The 14,755-nt window shown below is 42.1% G+C and overlaps 1 protein-coding gene across 2 annotated transcripts in view; it reads right to left on the bottom strand.

The window, feature by feature from the left end:
* Positions 1 to 6,598: 6,598 nt before the first annotated feature.
* The window catches only part of IRF2 (interferon regulatory factor 2), a 149,514-nt gene continuing 141,357 nt past the window's right edge, over positions 6,599 to 14,755 (bottom strand). The window contains exon 12 of one of the 2 annotated variants that reach the window (XM_057697009.1): positions 6,599 to 6,732. Coding sequence is in view for 1 of the 2 variants with exons in the window: in XM_057697010.1 (XP_057552993.1) it covers positions 6,709 to 6,732 (24 nt within the window). In the remaining variant the exon portion in view is untranslated. The remainder of the gene's footprint in view (positions 6,733 to 14,755) is intronic. The other variant, XM_057697010.1, reaches the window with a different exon arrangement.

Raw genomic sequence — 14,755 nt, forward strand, 5'->3', positions numbered from 1 at the left:
GACCTTGACTGCTGGCCTTCCTGAGCCAAGTTCACTTTCAGAATTTAAAGGTACAGCACCCCCTTTTAAAAACATCTATGCTCACCCTTTACTAGAAAGTCCGGAGATCGACTCCTTCGGAGAAGCCAGGTTCCCAAACAACCCAGAATTAACACCAGGGGAGAGAGTGAAACCTTATTATTTGGGGTGAATGTTCCAGAAACACAAGCACCCACAAAGAGGTAGGATTTTAGAAGATGACAGACGTCAACACTAACTTTGTAATTGGGCTGACCAAAGGGAGGAGCCCAGGAAAAGGGTAATCTCTTCACTTGCTGTTATCCCAAGTCTCTGCCCAATTTAAACTCGCTCAGTGACTTTTTTCACTTACAATTTAGTAACGCAGACCTCTTAACTCAGGATGTAAACAAGAGACAATAAATCGGTGGGCGTATCTGTGAACTCTTCAGCAGCGCCTCCATCTTCACAGCATTTACAAACAAATGAGCTGTCAATGTCTCAGCCACTTAGTTTTTTCTACGCACCTACATACAGCACTTACTGTTTTAGTTTTCAAGTTGCCCGTGTCCAAACCCAGCTGTAGGAGGAGATGCTTCTCAGGACAGCCACAGAGGTAGAAAGTTCCAGAGTTGAACAACGGAGCTGGGGGTCATTGCCGGCAGATTGGTCTGAGGTAGCACTGCCCCAAGAGGGCAGCAATCGGACAGAGAGGTGGAGGACGAGCGTCTGAGATGCACAAGCACAGCTAGAGGTAACCATGAGGCTTCACGCCAAGAAGGACCAGGCAGAGGAGGCACTGGGAGGCTGACCAGGAGGTCTGTGAAGGGCAGCAATCACAGGTGGGTCAGGAGACAAAGCACTGCGTCCAGATGCCTGCGGTTCCCTGGGGCGAGCGTTTCATTTGGCAGAAAATTGCTTATAAAATGTGCGTGGCCCACAGCAAGCGCTTACAAAAGCGAACCATGATTAGCATTATAACCTTGCTTGGATCCTGGTCCTGGTGAAACTTGCAAGGCTCTGGGCGAAGCTCCGCAGGGACTGAAGGCGGTCAGACACCAGCTGCTCTGATCTTAATCAGTTCTAGAATGGCTGTCACCCAACCTCCGCCCTCTGCCTGTGCCTTGCCTTCTTCTCCATGCTGTTGCATCTAGTGTCAAGCCCTTACATGAGACCACGGGTCACTTTCTACATAGTGTTGGGGAGGGAAAAAAAGGCACCACCTTAGCCAAATTTCCATTCCCACCTCAGCTAGCTGAGATAAGGATCAGACGTCCTTTTTCCAATAAAAGTAATGCTTTTTTACAATTGAAAAATAAGAGAAAGAGGACAGCTTATTCTTAGTTTTTGTTAATCTGAAAACACAATGTTATTCTTGCTTTGAGTTATGTTGTATTGTTATCCTAAACAGAAGAAAAGAAGGAAGGAAGGAGTAAAGAAAAGGGAAAGGTGCTGATGCTGACGCGTCGATGGGCTGCCCTGGCTGTGACCACCACACACACACGGAAAGAATTTCCTCCGGTAGCGAGGGGCCAAGGAGGCAGCAGATAAAGCTGGATGTGCTGTCACTTCCTGAGAGGGTCCAGGGCAGGCGACTAAGGAGATGGTATAATAACGCAAACCCACACGAACTGCCTTGGGGGTGGCCCCTGGGCTCCCTTGGGATGAGGTTAAGGACTCCAAACGTTCAAGATGAATATAAAAGGGTACCCACTCTTCTCTGCCACTAGCTGGAGGTCCAACCTGAAACATGGCTCCCTGAGTGCCTTACCCAGCTGCTGAGGAGGGCAGGCCTGAACGAAGGCGCTCCAAATCAGAGGGTCCAGAGATCCCCCGACGATCCCCAGGCTCCGTGGACAGTGCTGTGATGCGTCTGGGTGTGGGCATTGCTGCTGTGCCATATCTTGTTTTATGATGAATGTATTGTTTTATGATGATGTTTACAGAGTTTCTCTAAAGTTCTGGATCCATACATTACTGTAAATAAACATCTTTAATACATACAACAATATATGAAGAAAGAAAGAAACACATGGGATGGAATTCAAACCAAGGAAATCCCAGCACTGCCTACAGTCAGACTCCTTGTGACCTAGAAAAGGTTGGAAATACAAGTTAAAAGGCAACAAGGAAAGACGACAGATGAGAACGTGTGGTTATTATTAAGTGCCCAAAGTCTTGTGGTCCAAGACCCTGTGTGTCTGTTATCTGGATGTCCTCAGTTGCGGGTGGTCATCAGCGTCTAATATGTAAGAGTGCTCCTTGCCACTTGTTTTTCAAGGACTGACAATGCTATAAGGCCACTGCCCACAGGAGTTTAACCCAGATAATGCAGAAAAATGAGAAATTTCCTCCAGAATTTGGAACCACCTTTGCCCTGAAAACTGCTCCAGGTCTTGCCAGGGACATGCATGAGCTCTCAGGAATGTGCTGTCCAGATAGTCCAGCACTCTAGGGCTTTGCCTCCACGGAGAGGCAGGTGAGATGGAAGGAAAGAGTCCTGGGCTTTGAGAAAGAAGATATGATTCTAGAGCCTGGGTTCTGGCATTCTGCAACTGTGTGATTCTGAGAAAGTTGCTACCTTTCAATGCTTTAATTTTTCCCTCTGAAAAGGGACAGAGGCTTTAAGATTTTTTCCAGCTACAGAATCAATTAGATTGAAAAGTTGTGACCCAAGTCAGCCCATGTTAGCCAACATCAGCCTTCACTGATCTTGTTAATCCATCACATTTTGTCAGTCCATGTGGGCCCACATCAATCCCTACCTTCCCTAGAAATCAGCATTCTTAGATCCTCAAAGTTCTTGCCCTAAAGCCTGACCACGGCAAATGTCCCATCTGCCCTCTCTCTGATCAGGCCTTGGAATTAGAATCTTAATAAATTTTAAAGGATTGAAATCCTATAGAACGTGTTCTAGATTCAGGATAATATTCATCTAAAATTAAGATTAAATAAAGACATTTTCAGATAAATGAAAGCTGAGAGGATTAGTCCCAACATACCTGTACCACAAGAAATACTAAAGAATGTCCTTCAGGTTGAAGGGAAACAATATAAGATAAAAATTAAGATCCACAGGAAGGGAATAAAGAGTATTAGAATTGGTAAATATATAGATAAACATAAAAGAGTATATATTTTTATTTTCTTAATGTCCTCAAAAATTGTTTAAGGTAAAAAATAACACTATGATGGGATATATAATTTATAATTTATGAAGAATTAAATGATATTAAAAAAACAGTAGCCTAAAGACAGGAATAGAATGTTTAAAGGTAGTTAAATTGTTCTGATGTTTTTTCATTTGTGAAAAGGGAAAAGTCAGATATGAAGAATAAAATCTAAAGTGATCAAATAGTAACTCTACGTAGATTGTAACAAGGATATATATTGCAGTGCAGAGAGCAACCACTAAAAAATAATACAAAGAGGCATAGCTAAAAAGCCAATAGAGAAGTAAACTACTTCAGCATAATAAAGGCTACATACAGCAAACCCACAGGTAACATCATACTCAGTAGTGAAATGGGAAAGCTTTTCCACTAAGATTGGAAACAAGACAAGGATGCCACTCTCACTACCCCTATTTAACATAATGCTAGAACTCCTAGCCAGAGCAATTAGGCAAGAAAAAGAAATAAAAGGCATCCAAGTTGGAAAGGATAAGTAAATTGTCTGTATATAGATGATATGATACCATATATATAAAATCCTAAAAACTCCCCCAAAGAGTTTTTTAAAAAGAAAAAAGAATTAATAAATGAATTCAGGAAAGTTACAGAATACAAAATTAACACACACAAAAAAGTTTCATTTCTACACACTAGCAATGAATTATATGAAAAAGAAATAAAGAAAACAATCCCATTTATACAATAATAGCATCAAAAATAACAAAACATTTAGGAATAAATTTAACTAAGGAGGTGAAAAATCAGTACACTAAAAATCACAACACATCGATGAAAAAAACTGAAGACACAAATAAATGAAATGACATACTATGTTCATACATCAGAATTAATATTGTTAAAATTTCCATAGTATCCAAAGCTATCTATAGATTCAAAGTAATACCTATCAAAATTTTAATGGCATTTTTCATAGAAATAGGAAAAACAATCCTAAAATTCACATGGAACCATAAAAGATCCTGAATAGCCAAAGCAATCCCAAGAAAGAAGAACAAAGCTAGAAGCATCACACTTCCTGATTTCAAACTTTATTTGAAAGCTCGAGGTTTGGGAGGGGGCGGGGGGTGAAGGGGAAGCTGAGACGAAGCAAGGGAGTAACACAGACACATATATACTACCAACTGTAAAATAGATAGCCAGTGGGAAGTTGTTGTATAACAAAGGGAGTTCAACTTGAGGATGGAAGATGCCTTAGAGGACTGGGACGGGGACGGTGGGGGGGACTCGAGGGAGGGTGGGGGGGGGTGAGTCGAGGGAGGGAGGGAATACGGGGATATGTGTATAAAAACAGATGATTGAACTTGGTGTACCCCCCCAAAAAATAATTAATTAATTAATTAATTTTTTAAAAAAAGAAAAAAGAAAGCTATAGTAATCTAAACAGCATGGTTGCTTCTGTTCCATGCCCTGGCCTCCTGGCTACAAGGCATGCAAGATCCCATCTCCCCGACCAGGGATTGGACCCACACTCCCTGCATTGGAAGGCGAAGTCTTAACCACTGGACCACCTGTGAAGTCCCTATCTGTGCTCACTTTAAATTAAACCGTCCTAAAGAATATACTCCGTATATAAATGTCAGCTAACTAAGCAGGATCACACAGATACTAAGTGGAATATCTTAGCCTGACTCTTAATCTCACGCTTCGGTCCTATGAGGCCATTTCATGGTGGGGGGCAGGGGTCCTCTCTAGATCACTGTCAGCCGTCACCGAGGGAGAACCCGTGATCAGCTTTCAGAGGGAGCCTCAGACTCCCAGGTTTCACCTCTCCAGAGTACAGACAAGGGCTGAACTCACCCCACCAAAATTCTAGTTCGTAAGACTGGGTTATTATATATTTTTTCAGGTTCCTGATCTAATTTCGATCAAAAGCCAGGCTTGGGAACCACTGCTGACAATGACAGGCAGCAATGGACAGGCCTGAACAAGGTCATGTCATCATCAGATCTGCATTTTAGAAAGCAGGCTCAGGAAGCCGTGTGGAGGCAACGTCAGTGCTGGTGGAAGCAAGAATAATAACATCCACCTTCCTTGATACTAAGAACTTTACATGCAATAATTCACTTAGATCTTCTGATAACTTTGTAAGGTAGGTATTTACATCCCAATGATGCAAAGGAAGTCAAGGTTCAGAGAAGCCTAATGTCAAATAGCCAGTGTCAGAACTGAAATTCAAGCCCAGGTCTCTTTTACAGCTTTATATTTTAGGGGAACACATTCAATTTGTGAAATTAGGAAGAAAAATAAAAGCCTGCGTAAAAGAAAAAAAAATAATAAGCCCTAAATATCTTTAGCTTATCTTGAGTAAAGTGAGAGCGGGAAATAGAAAATCACCATTAGAACAGGGCAGAAATAACTGTTGCAGGCCGCATCCACCGATGGATGCTAAAATTAGTGGGGCAACCAGAAAGTGAGGAAGTGTACAAAAAAACAAAAGGATGGGGCATATCAAAGGGACACAGGAGCCAACCTGAAAGAGCTCCCAATGGCCCAAACCAGAATAATTTGAACCATAAAATAAATAATGCAATACTGGAATATTAACCCAAAGTACAAAATAAATACACAAGTCCACACTGGTATAAATAAATAACTGAATAAATAAATAAATAGGGGAGAAGGGACAAATCTTCCTTACAAAAGAATTCCAAATAATATATACTGATACCCTCACTCCAGGAGGTAGAACTTAACCCCTACCTCCTCCCCATCAAGGGTAGGTAGACCTAATGACCCACTTCCAAAGAAGAGAGTAGGGAAAAGCGAAAAACAGGGACCGTGCGGTGGAGAAATCTGACAAACACAACATCACTCAGGTGATGGAGATTAATATCATCAGTGATGCCATGTGGACCCGATGTACCTCCTCATGTCACGAGATGATACCAGCCCTTCTCTCTGTGGTGTTCTTTCCAAAACTCCAAAACCCCTGTCTAATCAGGAGGAAGACACCAAATAAACCCAGACTCGGGGGATATTCTACAGGATAACTGGCAAAGACTCCTTAAGAATGTCAAGGTTGTTGGACATCCTAGGTGACACAGTGGTAAGAATCCACCTGCCAATACAGGGGACGTGGGTTTGATTCCCTGCTCCAGGAAGATCCCACATGCCACAGAGCAACTAAGCCCATGTGCCACAACTATTGAGACTGCTCTCTAGAGCCCATGAGCCACAACTATTGAGCCTGTGTGCAGCAACTACTGAAGCCCACGCACCTAGAGCCTGTGCTCTGCAACAAGGGAGGCCACTGAAATGAGAAGCCCGCGAACCATCATGAAGAGTAGCCCCTGTTTGCCACAACTAGAGAAAGCCCGCGTGCAGCAATGAAGAGCCAATGCAGCCAGTAAGTAAATAAATAAATTTATTTTAAAAAAAAAGAATACGATTGTAAAAAATAAATAAAGCTCACTAGAAAGATCTAACTTTCTAAAAAAAAACAAATGTCAAGGTCGTGAAAGACAACAGAAGACCGAGAAACTGTCACAAACCAGAGGCAGCTGTGGAGACATGACAACTATATGCAATGTGTCCTGGGAGCCTGGAACAGAAAGAAACATTAAGGAAAAATTGGTAAATCCAAATAAAGTCACTTAGTTAATCGTACTGCACCAATGTTAATGTCTTAGTTTCGATAACTGTACTCTGGTTTGTGTGATCCTAATCTTAAGGGGAGTTGGGTGAAGAGCTATGGGAACACTCTGCATTATTTCTGCAATTTTTCAGTGAGTCCAAAACTTTTTCACAAGAAAGTTTAAAAATTTAAATTGAAATCAGAAGCCTGGTCATCAATAAGACAAAAGTGTTTTTGCAAATACAAAACAATGGAGTAACAATTGTCCTTGTTTAGAAAGTAGCAGAGAAGGTTATTTCAAATATACACAGTCAGCCCTCCTTATTCGCGGGTTCCACAGCCCTGAATTCAATCAACTGTGGACTGAAAATATTCAGAAAAAAAAACTCCAGAAACTTCCAAAAAGCAAAACTTGACTTGGGGTTAGTGGATGCAAACTATTACATGTAAAATAGATAAACAACAAGGCCCTACTATATAGCACAGGGAACTATATTCAATATCCTGAGATAAACCATAATGGAAGAAAATATTAAAAAGAATAGATGATAGATAGATAGGTAGATAGATAGATATAGATAGATATAGATACAGATATAGATATAGATATATACCTGAATCACTTTGCTGTACAAGCAGAAACTAACCCAACATTGTAAATCAACTATACTTCAACTAAAAAAAAAAAAAGAAGAAGAAAAGGGAATTTTCTGGAGGTCCAGTGGTTAGGGCTCCGTGCTTCCACTGTTGGGAGCCCGGTTTGATTCCTGGTTGGGGAACTAAGATCCTGCAAGCCACAAGGCACGGCCAAATAAATAAATAAATAAGGGGGAAAACCTTGACTTTACCACTCACTGGCAAATACCTATGTAACATTTACATTGTATTTATGACTACTTACATAACATTGACATTGTATTAGACATACAAGTAATCTACAGATGATTTAAAGTATACAGGAGAATGTGCACAGGTTACATGCAAGTACTACGCTGTTTTATATAAAGGACTTGAGCATCCACGGAATTTGACATGGGGGTGGGGGAGGGTCCTGGAAATAATCCCCTGTGGATATCAGGGGAGGACTGTGCATACTGAGTTACTGTACAAGCTGAGTTACTCTGCATCTTGTCGTGGTAAAGTTTCTAAATCTTCTTACTGAGAGAGGCAAAAGATTTTCTGTATATCAAAATATTAGTTTTAGTGGTTCCAATGCCAGAAAGCATATAACATTAAAAAAGTCTGTTAAAGGAAATCATGGATGCTGTGCTACTGCACGATGCCCTAGAGAAGCTGCCATCTATTTGCTTGTGCAAGGAGATAAATAAACGGATATTTATCGTTGCAGTGTCTGTAATGGCAAAAAAATTAGAAATAATCTAAAGGTGCACTAACAAGAGTATGAATAAGTGATACCAATATTCATAGAACAGAACACTATATAGGTGTCCAAAAGAATGAACTAGACCTAAATGTCTAGTTCTTGAAGATCTCGAGAATAATGATGAGTGAGAAAAACAAGCTGCAGATGGATACACACAGCATAGAATATTAACATAAAAACAGGCAGCACAACAACATTCTATATAATAATAGTACCAACACCATGGAAATGACAAACACCAAACTCAGGATTGAGGTTTCCTCTGGAAAGGAGAGAGGAGAACGAAATCAGACAGAGGTACCCTGGGGGTTTCAACTTTGTTTGGAATGTTCTATTCATTTAAAAAACAAAACAAGGAGTTCCCTAGCAGTCCCAGTGGTTAGGACTCCCTGCGTTCACTGCGGAGAGGGCCTGGGTTCAATCCCTGGTCGGAAACTAAGATTCCACAAGCTGAGGCATGGCCAAAACAACACAAAAACTTGAAGTGTATATATATATGACAAAATGCTAGAATTTCACAAACGTGAGGGTTGGTACAAGGATGTTGTTTATATTATGCTCTTGGAATTTACGCAGGCCAGAAACATATTATAACTTAAGAAAAAAATCAGCAGGCCCTGGTGATGAATGGAACATGTGGGTGGTAAGGGAGAGAAAAGAGTCTTGGGTGATTCCCAAGGTTCTGCCTTCAATGACAGACTAGTACCATTTGTCAAGACCGGTGCTGTAGGAGAATTGCCATCTTTAAGCAATCACCTCATCACATAAATCAGAAAAAAAAAGAGGGAAGTTAACCTAATTCAAACCATGATCCAAGGTAACAAAGGAACTTTATCTTCAAAATAGAACAAGGGAAGTGATCTCAGCACAGCCGTCAAGAGTAAGCAATTCTGAGTCCTGGCTCAAATACTCTTGTACAAATGACCTAATGTTCTCTCTTTACATCTTTGCTGGATAAATAGAAATCATCATGTATGCTGAGGAAAGTAAAATGGATTGTTTAATAATTATGTAAAAGTTGAATGTAAAAACTCATGTAAAACCAATAGAAACTCCTCAATGTTCTTCAAGAAAACTGAAAAAATGGTTAGTCGAAGGAATATGTTTGCGTTTACAGTAAATACGTGAAATACAAAGGGGAAATACAGTAGCATATAAACCTTGAAAAAGAAGTGCCACACCTTGGTTGCTGCCAGATGGGAAGAACTGCTTTGAAAAAAGTAACTAGAATCACAGAATTATAGAGTTGTGAACATGAAAGAGATTGGAGAAATAATCCAGTGCTGATCTGTTAATTTCAGAGAAGAGACAGCTGCATGTCAAACAGGTACAGGAACTTCCCCGAAGGATTGCAAAAGTAAATAATGGCAGAGTCCAGAGTGGGTATCATCTCCCATATTAAAGCTTTTTTAAATTTCAACTTTATTTATTATGCCTCTCTTCCCACCCCACCCCCTTTCATTGTTAATTTGCCTGAAATATATTTATTTCCTGCTTGTAATGGTCCACAATCCCTTATCTGAAACCCTTGGGGCCAGCTATGTTTGGAAGTTGAGTGGTTTTTCAGATTTGAAAAGGTAACGTGGTGTGTGTAGAACACATCATATAAACACCTGCAGCATCTGAGGCATCACCCAATAATCAAATCTGTTATTATTTCTACAGAAAAATGTATATACATTCACACTAAGTGGGATAAAGACCATAAGAAGCCTCCCATTAGATGAAGGTGAGTGTATGCCATCCAGTGAGTTCAGGGGAGATCAGGATTTTCCTCAAGTATGTTATCAAAATCTTTACGTTTTCAGAGCTTTTTGAGTTCCAGAATTGTGGATAACGGCATAAACTTTATGTTTGGGAGAAAACTCTAAATGTATGAGGTGAAGACACCCTTTGCTCCTAGTCTACAGGGCGCAGTGAGGCCACATCTGCGCAGAGCACTGTTAGGCAGACAGGAAGGGGTGGAGCCAGTCACGGCAGCCTTGGGTCCTTGCCAGCTCCATTTCTAGCCCACGGTATCCTTTCAATGAACCCCTTTCTCATACGGGGGTCTGAAGGAGATGGATCTTTGCACCAGCCACCACCAGTAAGACTACTAGCTGTCAAGTCACATTCCGTACCTCTTTTCTATCCAGGGCCTTACTGGTGGGTTCCCGAAAGAAGTCTCCGGTTTCCCTCTTTGAGAAATTGTAACAAATGTTAATGATGCATCTGCCTTAACTAGTTCAGGTGCAGCCAGAAGTGGCCCTGGTCACCTAGAAAGATATCTTCTAGACCTATGTTTATCCAGGCAGAAGAGTTTGGTCTTGGTTTGACCCAAGCTCTCCCCTGACTGCAAGGGGCTGACCCCAAACGTCCAGTCACTGGGAGCCTGTTCAGTGCAGAGATCCATGGATTGAAGCAATTTGCAAACATGAATCATTACAGAGACAGTTTATCGTATTGAAAACAGGGACTAATTCTGAACACCAAATGCTGTTATTATGCAAAATACAAGCAGGACTCTGACCTGCTATAAAAGAGCTAAATATACACATCACAGAGAATGTATATTCCAAGCTAATGCATGCTTCCTGCAACTGGGGTTTAATTTTAAATCTGGTTATAGAAGTATAGTCAACACAACTAATCTATCTGGAAGAGTTTAGCCAATCTTCTCAGTTAATCGGAGTAGTAGCCTCTGGATCAAGACCACACCATTTGCCAATAAAGCAAACGTGTTTACTTTAAAAAAAAAAAAAAGTACAGTCAACAAAACCTTTAAGGAGCCTGCTGGGGATGTCATTTCTAGGCATATGATAAACTAAATACCAAGACTGATCTGCCTGCTGAAAACAACTAAAATGCCAAGTGAGACCCTTTGACCTCCTCAGAACACATAAGCAATGTGGTGCATCCCTGTTAGTAACCGTGGCTTTTGTGCCAATTCTCCCAGGTTAGAATCAGAATCTCTGCATGAGTGTAAGCGACGGAGGTGAGGTGGACATGTTATTATCCAATAAGCCCTGGCGTCTCTGAGATACGCCACCACAGGCATCATGCAAAAGTCACTCAGCTTCATTCCTACCGGGCCCTGCCTGCAGCCACTGGACTGCTGTGGCTGCTCTGTCTCCACGGTGCCTCGCGTGGGCTCACAAGATCTCCATACTAGACATTTTACCTCACGCAAAGCAACCTCTTCACCACAGAAGCTGCATTTTTTAAACTAGGAGATGTCAGGAGCAAATCTTACGTCAGGGAACCTAGAACTCTCCAACAGAGAAAAACGCACCCTGGTTCCCATTTCAGAACAATATTGTCAGAGGGCACGCGGTTGCGACAGGGCTTGTCTGGGGGAGCAGTGGCGTCAGTTTTGGACCCTACACAGCAGCACTTGAAATCTTTGGGATTCTATGTTTTTATACAGAATCAGTTCTAACAACGTATTGGGCTTTATCTCCACAAAGTTTACCATCAGGGAGAAAAACAGGGATTTTTTTTTTTAATGATAAGCTGCCAACGGCTAAGTGAAAAGGACCTTTGCTTTAAGTGGCAGGGGTGACTGTGGAAGAGGGAGCCATGGGTGATGGGGAAGTCATCCACTGAGGTCTGCATTGAGGATGTGCGCGGGGTCTGTCCCCTTCACTGTCCACTGTTAGGTCTGCCCTGGATACCATTTTAAAACAAACAGGGTTTATAGTCCATCTGTACCCACAAACATGAGAAATGGCCTCAGTTCTTCAAAGAGCTGTCTCCCTCTAGTGGCCAAAGATTAAAAACAACAACAACAACAACCTCAGAAGCCTACAGAGGAGCCTGGGTCCACTAAGAACATAAAACCACTACATTTTTGTGGCATGTATGTAAACAGTCCTTGAATTTGGAAACATCGCTATAGCATGTAATTTTATAAGTTTCCTCACTATAAACCCGGGAATAATAATGCCAATTTCAAAGGATTACTGTGAGAAGATATCTGAGCATCATCAAATGAGATCAACACAGGAGCACTGCAGTGCTGCAGCTGGGAGGCGGGGCACTCACTGGCGGGGCACTGGCTTGGGCACAGGTGTGCAGAAGCCGCATAGCAAATGGTTATATGTCATGAACCCTCATCATCACTTCCAAATAGTTGAAACCAAGAATCTTCAAAGCTTCAGAAGTCAAGACTATGGATGTCCAGGTCGGCTGTAGAGACTGCTCCTGACAAACTGGGAGTGCCCTGCGGTAGGCAGAATAATGGCCCCCATAGCTGTCCATGGCCTAAGCCCTGGAACCTGTGTATAGGTTACATGACAAAAGATGCAATTATAATGGCTAGAGATAGCACAGGGAACTGTACTCAATACTCTAATGGCCTACATGGGAAAAGAATCTAAAAAAAATAAAGAGTAAAAAAAAAGAGTGGATATATTTATATGTATAACCAATTCACTTTCTTGTACACCTGAAACTAACACAACACTGTAAATCAATTATATTCCAATAAAAAAAATTTAAAAATAAAATAAAATTGCTAAGGAGATTATCCTGGATTATTGGAGTACATCCAGTAAAATCAGAAAGGTCCTTAACTGTGGAAGAGGGAAGCAGTAGAGGAGGTCAGGGTGATGTGTTGTGAGAACTAGAAGACCTTGAACCGCTGCTGCTGGCTTTGAAGAGGGAGGAAGAGGGCCATGAGCCGAGGAATGTGGGCAGCCTCTAGAAGCTGGGAAAGTCAAGGAAACGGATTCTCCCCAAGAGTCTCCAGAAATAATTGCATCTTGATTTCAGCTCTGTGAGACCCATTTTTGGATTTCTGATCTCCAGAACTGTAAGATAATAAATTTGCATTGCTTTAAGCCACTAAATTTGTAGTAATTTGTTACAGCAGCAAAAGGAAACTAATACATGCCCTAACTGCTCTCCCAGAGGAAAGAGAGAATACTGTCAGACCTTGAATTTACTCTATTCCGAAATGACCTGCCAGTAAGTCTCACCATGGACTCAGGAGACTCAAATCTGACCAAGAACACGGACCCCACGGTACAGTAACTCAGCGCTCCTCCTCATCTTGAGAGGGGATGGTCCTGCCATTCTCCCCAAGCCTGGCCAGGCAGCAAGCACATGCGCGTGTGAAATCTGCTTCTTCTGTTGCAGAATGAGAGGGCTGGCTGGATTAAAGAACCTCGTTGGTCCCCTCCAGCTCTACAGATTCTAAGGATCTATAAGTCCACAGCCTTTCGAGCAGCTGATAGAGTTAACAACAGCGATAACTTCTGCTTCTGCAACTCTCTCTCTTCCATGATGGGTTCCATCAAAGCAGGACAAGGAAGACTTTTCTGGCCATTGACCTGGGAGCCAATCCCTCCTGCCCAGGAGAAAAAGGGAGAAAATGGGTGTTGTTCCCAACAACCCTCGCCCAGCTCAAGGCTGCACTTTCTTTCAGCTTCTCCTGCTCCAGCTGGAAGGCAGCCACTGCAGGCTCACAAGTTCACATGCGCTGCTGCCGGAGGGAAGGCGTGAGAAGAAGGGCCCCCGCCACTGCCTGGCTGCTGGAAAACAGGCTCGAGCCACCGAGGCTGCAGCTCCGTGGTTCCTGCTCATAGGGGGCTTCAGGCTGAGCTGCCCACACAGCAGCATCACAGTCTTCCGCTTTCTTAACTACGTCTGCAATAAATTGGAGGCTCTGGGCCTGCAAAGTGTGATACTGTATTTCATTAAACCCCAAAGACCCCAAATCACTACACTGTGCTGGCTAAGGGTTTCTTAAGGGTGATACGTTTCCAGAATGAGTTACAATACCTTTCATTCTCCAAGCTCAACAACTTCGTGTATATGCCATGCTGGTGCACATAAGGCTGTAGCTGGGCCTCCCACATGATTTCTGTGGGGAGCCACTGCCATTTACTTTGGCTGAGTCTTTTAGGAGGGCTTTACTGTCGAAACTCTCACTCTGCCTGCATGGTCAGTAAATACCCTTTTCTGACTTCATTCCAGGCTTAAAACCAGTGTGGATAAGTTTACTCATGGGTTTGATTCAGCTGCATCTTGTTTCTATGGAAACCCAGGCTGCTCCATAAGCCCAATTATGTATTCCTACTGCCCAGCCCACCTTTCACCAGCAAATTTAAAGTAGATTTTCACCTTCCCTGAGGTATTAACCTTTGACTTTCAGAAGCTGAAGTAGCTTTGTGAAATGCATACTACCCATACACAGAGAACTCACAAAACAGCCAAACCCAAAATAGCCATTTTATACGATGTGACCTTCAGACACGGAGGCGCCCTCAATCGTGAATACAGACCCAGTGAATTCTCCAAGAAGATCAAGTACAGCTGTGATGGGAAGGGTGCTACAGTAATCTTTGCCTATATTTCTGCCTCTATAATCGAAATTCCAAGCAAAGGGTAATGATCATTTTCAAAGCTCCTGCCCTCACAAGGTCAACCTGTTTATATTCCCATTGATCTGCCCATCTTGCCATACCCTTTCCTGAACAAAACTGAAAAGAAAAAAGAAAAAAAAAAACTTTGTTAATTTGATAGATTTAAAATACAGTTGCTCATTGTGCTTGCCCATTCTAAAGATTGGGTTTCCTTCCCCTTCGGTACCTCTTCCAAGAACTCTTCCATCAGCAAAATCTG

Source organism: Hippopotamus amphibius, chromosome 10 (assembly GCF_030028045.1).
Source record: "Hippopotamus amphibius kiboko isolate mHipAmp2 chromosome 10, mHipAmp2.hap2, whole genome shotgun sequence".
In the NCBI taxonomy this organism is placed as follows: domain Eukaryota; kingdom Metazoa; phylum Chordata; class Mammalia; order Artiodactyla; family Hippopotamidae; genus Hippopotamus; species Hippopotamus amphibius.